At 32.8% G+C, this 15,432-nt stretch overlaps 3 protein-coding genes across 7 annotated transcripts; all 3 read right to left on the reverse strand.

The window, feature by feature from the left end:
* Positions 1–77: 77 nt before the first annotated feature.
* LOC149739452 (prostatic acid phosphatase-like) lies at positions 78–11,026 on the reverse strand. 5 transcript variants are annotated; one of them, XM_089873248.1, is made up of 13 exons: positions 5,918–5,984; positions 4,375–4,499; positions 4,223–4,318; positions 3,750–3,836; positions 3,320–3,475; positions 3,112–3,210; positions 2,948–3,037; positions 2,560–2,701; positions 2,208–2,290; positions 1,963–2,105; positions 847–983; positions 540–630; positions 78–390 (listed from the first exon to the last, which is right to left on the reverse strand). In XM_089873248.1, the coding sequence occupies exons 2-13, from the start codon at positions 4,465–4,467 to the stop codon at positions 306–308; spliced, it is 1,302 nt and encodes a 433-aa protein (XP_089729374.1). In that variant the 5' UTR covers positions 4,468–4,499; positions 5,918–5,984; the 3' UTR covers positions 78–305. The 5 variants fall into 5 exon arrangements, with proteins under 5 accessions (XP_089729374.1, XP_089729373.1, XP_089729375.1 ...); XM_089873247.1 differs by having other exon boundaries at positions 841–983; positions 5,918–5,983; XM_089873249.1 differs by lacking the exons at positions 78–390; positions 540–630; positions 847–983; ... (6 more) ...; positions 3,750–3,836; positions 4,223–4,318 and adding exons at positions 6,754–6,893; positions 7,468–7,598; positions 7,936–8,018; ... (5 more) ...; positions 10,729–10,827; positions 10,889–11,026 and having other exon boundaries at positions 5,918–6,002.
* Positions 11,027–11,032: 6 nt separating this feature from the next.
* On the reverse strand, positions 11,033–13,570 carry LOC149739453 (pre-mRNA splicing factor cwf19l2-like). The gene has a single exon (XM_089873242.1). The coding sequence runs from the start codon at positions 13,543–13,545 to the stop codon at positions 11,209–11,211; it is 2,337 nt and encodes a 778-aa protein (XP_089729368.1). The 5' UTR covers positions 13,546–13,570; the 3' UTR covers positions 11,033–11,208.
* LOC149739454 (very-long-chain enoyl-CoA reductase-like) lies at positions 13,554–15,079 on the reverse strand. The gene has a single exon (XM_089873250.1). The coding sequence runs from the start codon at positions 14,883–14,885 to the stop codon at positions 13,968–13,970; it is 918 nt and encodes a 305-aa protein (XP_089729376.1). The 5' UTR covers positions 14,886–15,079; the 3' UTR covers positions 13,554–13,967.
* Positions 15,080–15,432: the final 353 nt, after the last annotated feature.

Here is a 15,432-nt window from a genome sequence, read left to right on the forward strand (position 1 = left end):
TCAAATAGTTTGTGAAAGCTTGGTAACATATTTTGTGAAAAGTTGCATTATTGCCATTGTAAAAGAAACAAACATAATTCATTTAATGTTTTAATTGCACAAATCTTTTATTATAGTTTTCTCATATACACAAATGCACTTTTTTTTATGAAATTTTTTTTTTCCTGGTAAAATTCACAATAATCAAAAAACAGTTTAATGTAATCTCAAAAACACTGACTAAAACATAGGTAGCATTATGTGCAAACACCAAGCAATATTTAAAGAACAAAGTTGACAAATAGAACTTTTCTTGATTTGAAATATCATGAGATAAGATGTTCGTCGAATGAAGGAACAGGTTGGTAAGCAACTTCTCGCATCTTCAGGTTTTTAGATTTACATTTTTTCCTAAAAACAAGAAAAAGGAAAAAATAAATTATACAATGTCAAATTTTTAATAAAGAAGATTGCAGAGTTTGCTGCTGTTGACCACTAAATCATGTATGATGACACATAAAATTAATTAGTTTGTTAAATCCCAAAGTTTCCATACTTACTTGCAACAAACAATGATGATAAGTAACCACGTAACCACCAATAGACAAGTCAATATTATGAAGATCAACTGTAAATGTGAAGCAAAGAAATCTGTACAAAATTAACAACATGTTATTATTTTGCCACTTAAAAAAAACAGTTCTCATTTAAATGTTTGAACTAATAGGGAAGATATTTCCAAAATTTTTCCAAATAACCATAAAAACTAAATAAACAAGAAGTAAAGATGACGTGATGGTTAGCTTTAATATATTAAACTAAAGTAGGTAGGTAAGGTAGCAGAGTAAAATAAAACATAACCTTCACCAGTTGTTGGTATTTTCCCACAATCTTGTGCGGGGCCACGGGGAAACATCTTCTGTGATTTTGTGACGAATTCATTCAATGAACAATTGAATCCACAGTCAAGTAGGTTAAGTTTTATTGGATCACCGGTCGAATTTCTAATAAAATTAAATATAACTGTTCGGGGAGATAAAATTAATAATGCCTAATCAGCTGAAAATGAATCTTTCAACTTTGCAATATATTTGGTGGCTTTATACACTTTGTGACTGCTTACAAGTTAACAAATGTGAAACCATGCAAGTGACCACTTTATTGTTTTTATACTATTAATATAAAAATATAAAAAATACTATAACCAACTTTGCTATTAGTTAAAGGGACATATCAACAAAAAATCAAACTAAATGCTCAATCGTAATGTAAAGTGTAAAGGTAGGCTACCACAAAAGTTGCAAACAACGAAACACTTCTGAAAAAATGTGTGCTAAAACCGCAAATTCAACCATTGCGTGGAATTTTTTATAAGAAATAGCATCACTCAACTTTGAATGTTCCTAGTTTTTTACCATTGAGAAAATTTAATTTTTTTCCGAATTTGGCATTATGAATATTCTTTGTGAATAAATAAATATTTGTAAAAAACAGGTTGTACTATGTTTTAATTTTTCAATGGAACATAGCTACGTACTATGCTGATACAGCACATTTTTATATCAAAATGTTTAATATGTCTCACTGGTACCCGCTGTACCATTTACTTGTTAAAAAATAGGTCATTCTTGTTAAAACGTGCTGAGTCAGCAAAATCTGGTATGTTACTTGGTTCAATCAGAAAATGAAACATATTAATGTATAAATTTTCTTCAGTGGTTTAGAAACTAAGAACAGTCAAAGTTTGGTCACTTTTTTGTGGAAAATCTCATGGATTATCAAACGCCTGATTTTTACTCCAACCTGTTTTTCAAAGAACTGTTGAAAACTTTGTTGGTAGCTTTAGATCACAATTGAGCATCTCTATCTATATACAAATTTAAAAGTGGGTTGCCTAAGCCCTAAGGAATCACACAATGGTAGCATAAATGCCAACCCCACAAATGTATTAGGATAAAGTATTTAGTGGTGGTTGGTGGTCACCTGTAATAACTTCGTACAATGTATTCTGGTGGGGAAGATGATTTATCTTTATAAACTTCTATCATAACACAAGCAGCAAATGGTGGAAGTCGATTATTGAAGCTATCCAAGGCAACCAATAATGAACCAATGGTTGTGTCATGCTGGGAATTTAAAAGGTTAATAACAAAGTAATTACTTTTAAATGAGTTAAAAACATATATGGCGAACAAAGATATCTATATCATGATAAAGTAAAAACTTACCGCAGAATATGCAATCACTTTATAACTTTCAGAACCATTGATACTATTGTTAATATTTGTAACAATTTGTTTGATCAGATTACCTGAAAAATTCCTATATTAAGACCAGCGAACCTTGATCAAAAATTATAATAACATGCTAAATAAACACATTCTGCACAACCTTGTTGCATTACAATTCAGTAGATTAAAATAACAGATTTTTTGCTGTTTTTTTTTCTACTTAGATGTCCGTTTTCTATCACAATAAACGGTGAATTTACAAACAAACAAAGAAACATCTGTTTCGGGTTGATGCTAAAAGTTTTAAGAATGATTACATAAATGAAGCTAGCTTATTTCAGTTACTTACCAGCTACAATTCTTCCAATATCTTCCCTGTATTTTGAATTCATACCACTGAACCTGATTAAAATGTCCAAAGCAGCAATCTCGTGCAGTTTGTCCATTACTGCATCACTCGCCCATAAAGGAAGGGTCTTTCCCTGTGTTTTCTATTTGACGAGCATTGATAACCTCAATTATGTTTTTAAACGTAGTATTTACCACATTATAATATAACTAATGTACAAAATAATAAACTTAAAATTTTTTCTAAAGTTCTCTTAAAACAGACAAAAATATCATACTATTATTAACAGCATTTAAAAGAAAAACGACAGTCAATAAAATACTTTACTGAGAGTTACAGCTGATTAATTAAAGGATTTGAAAATGAATAAGCTTGTTTATAAACCAACCTCTGTTATCAAGGTATCTAGAATATTCCAAGAACTTGTTAAGTTGACATTGTCATTACCCGACCATAATGAGATATTTTTTAAAAATTCCTGAAATGCATAAGTATATAAACGAATTTGCGCTTAGCCAAGTTAAGGCTGTAAAATTAACTGTTTTAACTCACTGTGTATTTATTCTGCAGTTCAATATATTCCAAAGAGGAATACGTTTTCTCATGAAGTTGTTGCAACTTTGGGCAAGTAATGATCGGGGCCAACAGTAACTGCCAAAACAAAATTTAATGATTTATTTTTCATATTTTGTAGGTTTAAAATAATAGAAAATATAAATCATTTAAAAATTACTTAAATCCCATATAACAAAAAACTTACAGAATCCAAGATTTTTGGCGCGGTATGTATTGGTACAGGCTGCCATGATGTGTTTGTACCATTCCACTTTTGTTTTCCTTCTGGTGGAAACAAACCAGCCATGTTTGATTCAGCACTCATCAGTGTTCGATCAAAATCTGTACTTCGGATGTAAATCTGGCATGGGTTTAAAATCAACAATGTGAAATAAGAATATATGTACAAAACTGTTTTTTGAATCAAACACGAAAAATTGGATGTGAAAAATGAGAATATTTTAGTGCGTCCTCGCCGTGTGTGCAACAGTTATTTTGGTCAATCATTCGTGACCACTGGGTTGAAGCAATGTCTGTTAGATGTCTAACCCAAGAATCTTAACAGAGCATTAGACTTGTTTTTTTAGTAAAAATACTTATAGCATATATTTTCATTTTATTACTGTCATTCTTACCTCACTTCTGTTGTATCGTCTACTAAGCAATGTATTATATCTTTGCTTCAAGTATGACCCAAGTTCATAATGTTGATGCATCCCAATCTAGAAACCAAACCAAATCTTCTTACTTAAGTTCTAAACAATACTTAAATGAATGTAACTTATTTCTCCTTGTAATGCAGTCTTTGTATTACTGCTGTTTTGTCTCACAAACCTCGTGCTTGCTTACGTGTTACCACCTATGCGCTTTTATGATAAAATATTTTCTTTGGACTTTTTTATTGTATGGCCAACAATATGACAATCCATAACCATAAGTTACAACTGGGTTGTTGGAGCAATTATTGTTAAGTATTCTCACAAGGATATTTACACCCAAAATGGTAGCAGCATTGAGCCTTTCTATACCCTCGATATTATCAATCATACCAAACTTCTGTTGCCAGTTAATACAGTAAAGTTCAAGATATTTTGCATTTCAAACTAACTTGTGTTAGTTGTCCAAGTCCTTGAGGCCACATAGTTTGATTAAATGGATCGTTCTTGTATGAATGTATTGCACTTCTTGCACCATGCCTCCACAGCTAAACAACAATTAATTGATTAGAATAAAGGAGAAATAAAATAACCTCCAACGTACCAGATTAGAGAAAACCAATTCTTCATCTCCATAAATGGGCATCGAAAACATGCAGAGAATTGTAAGTAAATTCAGAAATACTCGTCCGAACATTTTTAAATTTAAATATTCACTTGATTCTATGACTGTTGAAACAAAGAATTCAAAACCACTGATTAATGTTTCATTAAAACAAACATTTTAATAAAAAAATTCATATTAATACAGAAAGTCAAATCTATAATAGGTAGTATAACCACTGCAAACCTTTTGGAATCTGTTCATGATATAATGGTAGGGATATCCTGGGTATAATGCTCAATCAAATCATTTCCATAACCAATTAATTAAACTTAGTGAGTCAACCATCTGGTTGGCACATTCTTTATTAATATATTTTGTTCGGAAACAAATTCCTTAATTGGGTGGATTTATATTTGGATAAGTTTATAAACAATGAACTTGTTTGTATTTTAATTGATTCCTATTCATTTTTGCTATTGCAGAAGTAACGAAGGTGAAGAATATTTCAGTTTCAATTAAATATTCAGAATACAAAGTAAGGCAATCTTGGTATAGCAATAGCATAAATGTCCATTATTTGAAATAGGCAGCCAGCAACACTATTATTAACATTTAAATAGAGCTTCAAATTTATAAACCAAAGGGTCAGGTCAAGCCATATAAGGTAATGCCAGAGTTAGCATTTTACTCTGATTTACTGCATATGTGCAAATCGAGACACACTAACACTGAAAGAAAATAAAACAAGATGAACAAACCACACTAATGTCCATTAAAATAGTTCTTCTGCAAACCGATTTAAAAACACAACTATTTTTCAAAAATTGCACTCAACGTTCACATCAATAAAACAATAGAAAAACAAAGTATTCTTATATTTTCTCACCTTCAAGTTACCATATAGGTAACTTATAAGCATAAAAAAAAATAAAAAAAAGAACATTTGTGTTATAACAACCGCTTTCCCACTATGCTATGGTAAATAGGTGCCATTCATTCATATTTTAAAAAAGTGGTTTTATACTTTTTTTGAACAAACACAATGTCCAACTAAAAAAAAAACAACAACAATTTACTGGCAACTAAAATAGAAATGCCCAAAAGCTTTATAAATCACAGTTTGACATTATTTATTAAAATCAACATTATGTTTATCGTTGAGAGGCAAAGATTCGTAAAAAGATGAGTTGTTTCGTCTCAACCTGCAAGTTGATTGTGATGTAACATTAGAGTGTCATAAAAGTTTTATGGCCGTAGACAGCCGCCCGCTCGTAACCTAGAGGTTATTGGTTCAAGTCTTGATGTTACTGGTGTTGGGTATATGTCCTTGAGCAAAACACCTAACGTCCATTGCTACCCTACAATCACCTTTGGGTCCAAATTGTCATATATACAGAAAAACAATTACCCACAAAGTTAAATATGTGGTACTTATAAGCGGACACTCTGTGTATGAAACAAAACACCTGTGTTATAATGACTGTTGTTCCAGCAAGGGAAAATGAGTTACATTTATTCATTAACAAAAAGGGTAACTTACTTAAAAAGAATAATTCCAAATATGATCCAAGTGATGACTAACAAACAACATAATGCAATGTCATCGCCAGAACTTATGTGGAAATCTGTAAGCGGTCAATGTATTAAACACACAGGTAAATGTATGTAAGTTAATATTCACAATAATGATTGTTTGACCCCTCACTAACAAGTAATACAAATATGTATTTGAAAACAGACGTTCACAAAAATGTTTATAACTTCATAGACGATAAAAGCTTTCAAATTTGGCATTGTTTGAAAGAAAAAGCGCATCATGGCATTCGAAAGTTTTTATTAAACTTTGTTAAAAACAGTGAATTGTTTTTTAGGAATATGTTTTGTAAATTACAACAAAATCAATGTTTTAACTTTATTCTGTCAACGAAAGGCAATTTTATTTGATCTTTATGTTGCTCTGGGCTTCTCCCATATTACCAGTTAAAAATTAGTTTTATAAAAGTGCAGCTGTTTTTACAGTTTTTTGTTTTAGTATTACGGAGCAATTTTTACAATGATGTTGTTTCTGTATGTATCGTCCAACTTTTTTTGGTTATGTTGTAATTTATATTAAAAATGATTTTGGGCAAGTTTTGCCAAGATTTCAGTAAAATCAACTTTTCACCTTTTCACATAGGACGTCATCTGGATCTGATTATAGATGACATAATAATTTTGTTGATGTCATTAAGCAAAAAATCCTTTTAATTGGGTTGTAAACTAACCAGGAAACAACTTTGCAATGAATTATTCTTAAATATTCCAACACAAAACAAAATTATATCTAAATACAAAATTTCTACAAAAAATTAAATATTGAACATGACTCATACTTACTGATAAATGTTGAATCTAAGGAACATTCTTTGTCTAAATCATCAACAATAATATTTCTCGTCAGTTGAATGAACTTAGAAACAGGACAAATATGTCCACATCCAAGTAAATCAAGTGGAAATGGTTCAATGGTTGAGTTTCTGTAAAATGAATTGTTAATGTCATGATTCCAATCAGCAGATGGCAATTCACAAATTGTGGATCGTTTAAAGTCGGTCCAACTACTTCCCATCTAAATTATGACCCAACAGTGAAACTTATGATAAAACATTTCGAAGCTAAGCATTCACAACTGTAAATGTACTTAAGCTACAAAACTCGTGTGTTCCAACTTCCAAGTCATGGACAAGTGAATTGCTATTGTGATGTAAATAATCCCCATGTCACTTCATGTGTTGTAAACCATCCACATGTTAACCAACATAATGAAGTATTCAGCGTGTGAATATGTACTATGTCGTACCAAGCGCTAGGTTTGTCTATAGAGGCCAATGATAGTTTGGGATAGACTACTTCTAAGTTAGATTAACTTTATTGCCACATATATGGAAGTGGAAATATAATTGTTGTTGATGTTGCTGATGCACATGAAAACCAATACATGAAATATAAGTAATTGTTATTCTACTCTTTGTAACATGAACTCATGTGTATCGTCGAAATAACTTGATTTATGCTGCAATATGTAGGATAAACAATAAACATGAGACAAACCGATAAAATGCTTTGATATAATATCCTGATGTTGAATTGTACATTTCTATAATAACTGTTGATGCAAATGGTGGTGGCAAGTTGTTGAAACAAGCCAATGCAACAAGCAATGCTGATAATGTTGTGTCATGCTGAGAAACATATATATTATGCCTTATGGTGAATCATTTTAGCAGTTCTAAGAATCAAAACATTATTCCATTCTGTGATAGTGAAGTTCTATGCGAGGCATGGAACCTGAAACTTAGATCAGTGTTGTACAATAAACCAACACCCAGGGTGTTACCATATTCAAATTTTGAATTCAATTCCTGAAAACACCAGATTGTCTGTTCACAGGTTCTTGAGCTAAAAGTATGCAAGATATATCAAAGGGGAGATTGCTATGACCATGTGATCCATATATGAGCATGCAATAATCATAATGTTGCTGTAACAAATATATATGGCGTAAAAACAAGAACTCACAGCAGAATAAGCAACAACTTTGTAATTTGAGCTTCCATTGATGTTTAATTTAATGTTGTCAATAATTTGTTTCACAAGCAGCCCTATAAACAATCAAATAAAAGTAAGAAATTAAACAAAAGCAAGTTAACTTAAATAACTTAATCCACACTTAACCCTGTATATGAACCATTAAAAATTGTGGTATATATTTTAAAATAAATAAAATGCATTACAATGATGAGAGCAAGGTTAAAAGTTAGATATTTTGCTTCCAAATATGACAATCAAAATTGACTTATATAGAATCAGTATAATCTAAAGTCTTAAATAATATATGTGTATTCATTTTTATTAGTGCCAGACAGAATATCCTGTACTGGTCCGTCATATACAATCCATTAACCAACTACTGATAGTAACTAAAATTGAAAAAAGTTAATACATGAGCGTTATAAGTGCAGACCTGGGCTGGCAGGCAGGGTATGTGGGCTTACCCAGGAATTTTGTAAACCCTGTTAATTATTAAATAACTAATACTTTCGATTTGTTTCATTGGAATAAAAGTCCAGATATCTCGTGCCTCTCATGCTCAATAAGTTTGGCACTCATGGATTTTGTTATACAAATAATAACACATGCACCAGTATATGTTACCTCCATTAATCCTAGCCATCGGTATCCTATAATGAACAGGTGGGCCTCCAAATTTCACCGACATTTCAATTCCAACAATTTCACGAAAAGTTTTAAGAACAGATTCAGAAACCCAAGTTGGAAGTGTTAGGTTCGCTGCTTCCTATAACAACCGTATTTATCATGGTTAAACCTTACAACACATGTCAGAGCAATAAAGCACATGATGGATGAATGTAACTTATTTATCCTCGTGTTGGGTGCAATAATAGTCACTACAATACCAGAGTTCTGTTTCATACACAAAGCTTTTGAGTTACCTGGTACTGATAGAAAACTTTATGTGTAATAATTTTTGGAATATTTTTCTTTAAAGTACAGCGGACAACTGAGTCATAAGGACCACTGGGTTGAAGAAATCACAGTTGAATGCACAATAAAATAAACAATGGTAGCAGAGTTAAGCCTCGACCCATTTCCTTTGGGATAGGCCTGGAGCGCTGACCACTTTGCCATGCCGGCGGTGCACATTGTTACATGTTATACCCATGGTATATAATATACCTCAGCAGTTTTCCCACCACGCAAGGATAAGCAATGAATATCAACACAATATTACCAACCTCGCATATTATGGGATCACTTATTATCCAAAGATTATTCAAGTTTAATTCACCCTTCCATTGAACATCAGCAGCAATTTGTTTGTAAAACCCCTGAAAATACAACTTGATTAAAATGCAGAATATAATTAGAAAACACAAGATAAAAAGAATTAAGCAATATCGTACTCTTGAATCTTATCAATAAAATAACAATTTATAAAAAAACAAGAAATTAATGAACAATAAAGCAAAAATTCGATTTTCATAATTGTCCTTGTATTTAGAAGCCACCACAGATATGCATATGACTTACCTGATATTTCACATCCACAGCTTTATATTCCTTGCTTGCAAACACATCACTAAGCAGTTGATTGTATTTTAAATTACATTTTGTCACCGGAAATCTTAGAACCTAAAAAAAATATTTTGAGCTTTTAATTTAAAAAGAGAACCGACGACCATTCCCTACTAGTTTATTTCTTTTATTATAAAAAAATTATCACTTAACATGAAACATTTAATGAGTAGAATTAGAATGTTAATACCTTAAACTTATAAAGTAAACTGTTTTATAACATTTTTAAATGCACTTGTCACGGATAAAAATTCAAATTACGTAATTACCTTAAAAGTTGTTAAGCAATATTAAAAAAATTACAACACTTCAACAATTACTGTTTAACTGGCTGCATAATGTCACCAGCTTACTGGTCTAAATATTTCATTTTTTTGTCTTGTGTTTCCATCTCGATGCTGTGTATGAATAACCTCATCGACTATTATCATATATCGACAATATATTGTGTATATTTACCAATTGAAAAGCAATAATCAGTAGACAATTGTTGCGTATTCTCTATACATCTAAACTTACAGTCATGGAGAGTTACACTCTAGCTAGAAAATAAATTAAACAAAAAAATATAAATCTAAATGAATTAACATACTTCTTCCTGAGGTTTTGGCACGGTATGTATTGGTACAGGCTGCCATGATGTGTTTGTACCATTCCACTTTTGTTTTCCTTCTGGTGGAAACAAACCAGCCATGTTTGATTCAGCACTCATAAGTGTTCGATCAAAATCTGTACTTCGGATGTAAATCTGACATGGATTTATAAGATATTTGTTAAACTTCATATAGTTTGTCTTAATACAAACCTTACAGCAAATACGTATGACAAAATTGTCTTGGAAAAACACAGTCAATTTATCTACACATGTTAGATCCTTATCCAAGATAGGAAAAGAGATTTCTAATTGTTCAAAACTAAGATATAAACAAAAGATTTTGTTTTAAACAAACCAATCTGTTAATAAATTTATTTAAAGTTCTTGTTTGTTAAAGCTAACATTTATATGTGAAATGTATTATTAGCATAATAAAACATATCTTAATATTAAAATTTCCTACCTGACTTCTGTTGTAAAAAGAAACATTGAGAAAAGAATGATAACGTTCTCTAAAATATTGACCCAATTTATAATGTTGTTGCATTCCAAGCTGAAACAACATTAACAAATATATTTTATTTGTTTAACAATATACCTTATGTATATAAACGCCCAACCTGTGTCAGTTGGCCAAAACCTTGAGGCCAAACACGTTGATTATTATATGGGTTCGTTGGATAAGTACGCACAGGACTTCTGGCACCGTGTCGCCATATCTAATATATAAACACAATATTCAGCTTTGATATAGTTATGCTAATAAGGTTTATTTTATACCAAGTTAACAAATACAAGTTGATCGTCCTCACTTGCTGCCAATCCAACTATGGTAAATAAACAGAACAGAAAGCAAATAGTTGAAACCCTTGGTGAGACATTTTTCCTAATGTGCGTTTTTGTCATGCTAATCGGAAGTAAAAATTTTATCTACAAAATGTAAACGGCATTGTTACAAAGTAATAATAATCTTATGTTGCCAATTCTTTCGTGTAACTACAACTTAAAAAAGTGAGCAACAGAAATCAGGTTTTACACATAGTTTTGTAGTTTGTACTACTAACGAAGTAAACACTAAACATGAAAGACTTCATCGTTGGTTAGGAAGATATTTCAATTGATGTCCAATCAAATTCTTTATACCACTTTTCAAATTCAAGTGTTCGTTTAGTTTGTTCATTAAAATATTCTTCATGTGGTTTCCTCCATAACTGAGGTTCTGCATCAAGCATTCCACCCAAGATTTCTCGCCCAAAATAAAATGGAAAGTTGATTTCATCCTCGACCACGTGTCCAAAACCACCATCCAGCCCAAACTCAACAGCAAAATACGGCAGGCCGGCAGGAATTTTGTCACAAACACTTTTTCCACGAGTGTCTATCAGTTTTTTGTTCTGTGACCACTCAGTCTCACATTCCTGAATCGCTTTCTTAAAATAAATCGGAGCAACATCACCAAGTTCTTTTGGGAGAGGAACACATTCAACTACAAAATGACGCGATTTATTGAGCATGATACAAGTTTGCATAAAAATACAATCACTGTCTTGTTTTAAAAACATATTCCTAAGTGACTGCATAAACTTTCTTATTTCATCCCAAATGTTTTCATCAAGTGAAGTCCCCGTATTACAGTGGTGCATGGGAACAATAAGACAGTGACCAGGCTGCAGAGGACGATGTGACGGCAACCGTAAATAACACACACGCCCAATCGCAATTATCAAGTGTTTAGGATTTTCAGAATTCCCAAAACAAAATTTGCAACTTTCCAAGCGGCGCATGAGGCGTTGATGATTCGCGATTGCTCGTTTTCTGTTCCTTGCATCTTCCTGCGTCGACGAATTTACTTTTCCGGCTTCTGATTCAAACATGTCATCCAATGTAAAGTGTTCACCATCTGCTCCTTTGAACAACTTCGATGTCAAACGAGACATAGTTTGTGTTTGATCTTCAGCAGCTCCTGTTTTCTCTCTTTCAACCAATTCTTTCAAAGTAAAGCGATCATCATCAGCAAAGTATCTTTCTCTTACCCCATCCTTATCATGAACTTTCACTTTCTTTTTCTTCAGCTTTTTCGGGACAGAGTCAAATGAAAGTTCTGATTGAGTGACAGGCCACGACTGACCTGTTTTATTTGTACGAGTCAAGACCACTTCTTCATCACTACTTCCACTTGAACAAGATGAACTATCTTCGTCTTTATGTGAGGAACTGGTTGTTTTGGAAGGTGTTATATTAAAAACACTTTCTGCCTGTTTTGAGGACTCTAGTTTCAGTTTAAGCTTTGTCACCAAAGCATCATTTCCCATTAACTCAGCTTTAATAATTTTGGCAGCAATCTTATTCTTTTCCTCCTCAGTCAGTCTAGTTACAGAATTAGAAACTTGTGGGGTGACAATACTACTTGTATTTCTTTTAACCTCTCTTTTAACTTCTGCACACCTTTTGGTTTCAACAATTTTCTCACTTTTATCATCATTCCTTTCATATTTAGAATCTTTAGTTTGAGCTTTAACATCTTCCTTTACCTTTGATGCAAAAGTTTTTCCTTCATAAGTTGCTGAAGTTGGTTTAGAATCATGTTTCTTCCATGCAGAATGAGAATCTTGATACGATTTGTGTCGCGATGTTGGATATGGTTTATGTTGTTGTCTATCATCATCAGATGGTTTTAAAAATCGCCTTTTTTCCGATCGTTTAGGTTGATTACCACGACAACTGCTGCTATTTGTTTTTTCAGCTTTAGACAACAAATCTTGGAAGGCTTCCCAAGATCCATAACGATCCGCTGCAATTTCCTCTACGCTCCTACCTGTCTCCTTACTTTGCTCTTGCATTCTCTTCAAAGATCGCTTCAACCAACTAGCATCAGGAACTAGGACAGATGACTTTTTCTCCTCCGAAGGCAATCCACAACCTCCAGATTTCCAATATGGATTAAGTTCCTTTTCATGCTGACCCGCAGATTCAATGGATGACAAGGATTTTAAAGATTTGCTAAGTTCTTCTGTTTTCTTTCGTTTCTCTTCCCTAATGTCTGCAGATGTCACTGTTTTAATTCCAGCTAAAAAATCTTCTTCCTTCCAATTATCTTCTTCATGTTGTCCTGGTGGCGGATGTTTCTTTTCCACCCACATGTCTTCACTTGCTTCACTTTCACCACTGGTTGATTCTCGTGAAGGTTTTCTCTTTTTATGCTTTTTATGTTTTTTATGTTTTTTTTCCTTCTTTGAAAGCTTTAAAGGATTGGAACCAACTCGCTTCTCCAGTGATTGCAACATCCATTGATCTTCACCTCTCCTCTTACGATCTTCTTTCTTTTGTTGTTGTTTCACGCTTAGAGATTTTGCAGCTTCCAAAACCTTTGCACGTTGTTGGTTTAATATTCTTCTTTCCTCATCAATATCACGTTTACTTACAAAACTAGCCATCATCTGTAAAATCTAAGCACACAAAATTAGGTTAAATTGTAAATACATACATGCGAACAAATTTGCTACTTTCAATTTTAATGAATAAAATACCGCTTTAAACATATACACGCTATATAACTTTTTTTAATAACACTCCTAATTGTTGCAGCTAAAATATTAATTGTAGCAGCTAAAATATCCAACATTGCTTAATAAACATCAACTATGTTTATATCAGTCATTATTTGAATCAAACCACACACAGACTGCCAGCACTATAGTTTCTATAAATTGAATATTGAGCACAAATAAGATTTTAAGTAAAGTTATACATAATTAAAGTATTTTATGAACCTAAACAGAAAAAAAAATATTCCAATTAAACACAAATCACAAAACACTGAAAAAATTAAAACAGGTTTGTTTTGAAGTTTTGAAGTGAATTACAAAAGAAATGGGACAACTGCTTTGCGACCACGTGGGTAGTTGGAAAACTCTCGTTTGTATGCCCTGTGTTTTCCCAGTGCCCATATCGCCATTTGTACAAAACCAACAGTGGCAAACAACACACTAACTGCACATTGAACCATTATTGCAAATGCAATCCAAGCTCCAACTTCATATGTGTAGTTGGGACAAGAAACAAAGTTAAACATGCCTGTAAACGGATTCGTGGAAGGAAAAGGAATTTTTCTTTCTTTTGAGCCTTCTGGTCTCAGATTTCTTAAAGCAACATGGATAGAATAGTTTCCTAATTCACAGAGGATGAAAATAACTAAACCAACATAGATCTGCACATCTCCATATATGGCAGGGGTGTATTGTGGATGGTTTATTAGGTAAGCTGGCCAAGCAGCGAATGTCCAATAGTATGAACAGTTCTTGAACAGATTCTTGATGGGCATGGTGCCATGTGAAAATCTATGAATAAATTTTGTTTCCAAAACTCGTTTGAGATAATGAAATGAGTGGCAGACTGCAGCAATGTGAACAACTTGATGCTTGCTACTTGTAAATGCAAAGCTTTCGCCGTAGATGAATGGTAAGCGTAAATAAAACAGAAGGTAGATAACCAATGGACCTGTATATTCACAATAAAACACAGTTGACCACCCAAGCTGTGTACCTAAATCTTTGAAGTAAAGAGTGTTATCCTTTCCCAAGCTGCATTTACTCAAAAACTCAGAATCTTTCAGCGATTTTCCACGTGGTTCCACACGAAAGGACTGACGAGATGGATAAAGTTTTGGAAACTTTTTATGAAAAATTTCCTTTACAATTTCAACACTGGCGCTTGCAGGAACTCTTTCCAACATACAGATTTTGTTCTTTGTCTTGGAGTCCAGAATTTGCAATTCCATTTCAACGTTAAGTAGTAACAACACTAATGGAAAGTAAGTGACAATGGTTGTCTGGTAGATATAACAATGCTTAGTGAATAGAAAAAGGTGGGTAGTAGTACTATTACTAGTGAAGATCAACTAAGTTTAGGTTAGTGGTTAGTGCGTACCAAATGACATTTTTTTAAATATCCATCAAAAACAATTTAGTATAACTTTACAAAGTATATATATATAAAGTATTGTACAGTTCCCAATTAATATTAAAAATATATATATACATACACCACCACCAAATTTTAATTTTTCCCCAGCATCATATTGGGTTCCCTCGCAATTAGATTATTTGACTATAAACGTTTAGAAATACCCGTGCACATGTCGCTTGTATTTTCTATTCTATTCTATGTGGGTGAGGTCCCGCGGCGTGGCACGCCATGGGCCCTAGGATAATTGACCCATTACCCCAAGACCCGGGGTGCTCCTGCATGGACCTTTCCAGTTTAAGGAGCCTGGCGCTTCCCCGAAGGTAGGCGACAAGGGCTTTAATGGTGATGGATGGGAGATC

Source organism: Ciona robusta, chromosome 2, assembly GCF_009617815.1.
Source record: "Ciona robusta chromosome 2, ASM961781v2".
Taxonomy (NCBI): domain Eukaryota; kingdom Metazoa; phylum Chordata; class Ascidiacea; order Phlebobranchia; family Cionidae; genus Ciona; species Ciona robusta.

Coding starts and splice junctions, on each gene's coding strand:
- LOC149739452 (XM_089873246.1), bottom strand. CDS start 11,014: ATGACAAAAACGCACATTAGGAAAAATGTCTCACCAAGGGTTTCAACT. Junction 10,662..10,728: donor GTTTTGGCCAACTGACACAG/GTTGGGCGTTTA, acceptor ATGTTGTTTCAG/CTTGGAATGCAACAACATTA. Junction 6,003..6,753: donor CTTAGATTCAACATTTATCA/GTAAGTATGAGT, acceptor GACCGCTTACAG/ATTTCCACATAAGTTCTGGC.
- LOC149739454 (XM_089873250.1), bottom strand. CDS start 14,885: ATGGAATTGCAAATTCTGGACTCCAAGACAAAGAACAAAATCTGTATG.
- LOC149739453 (XM_089873242.1), bottom strand. CDS start 13,545: ATGATGGCTAGTTTTGTAAGTAAACGTGATATTGATGAGGAAAGAAGA.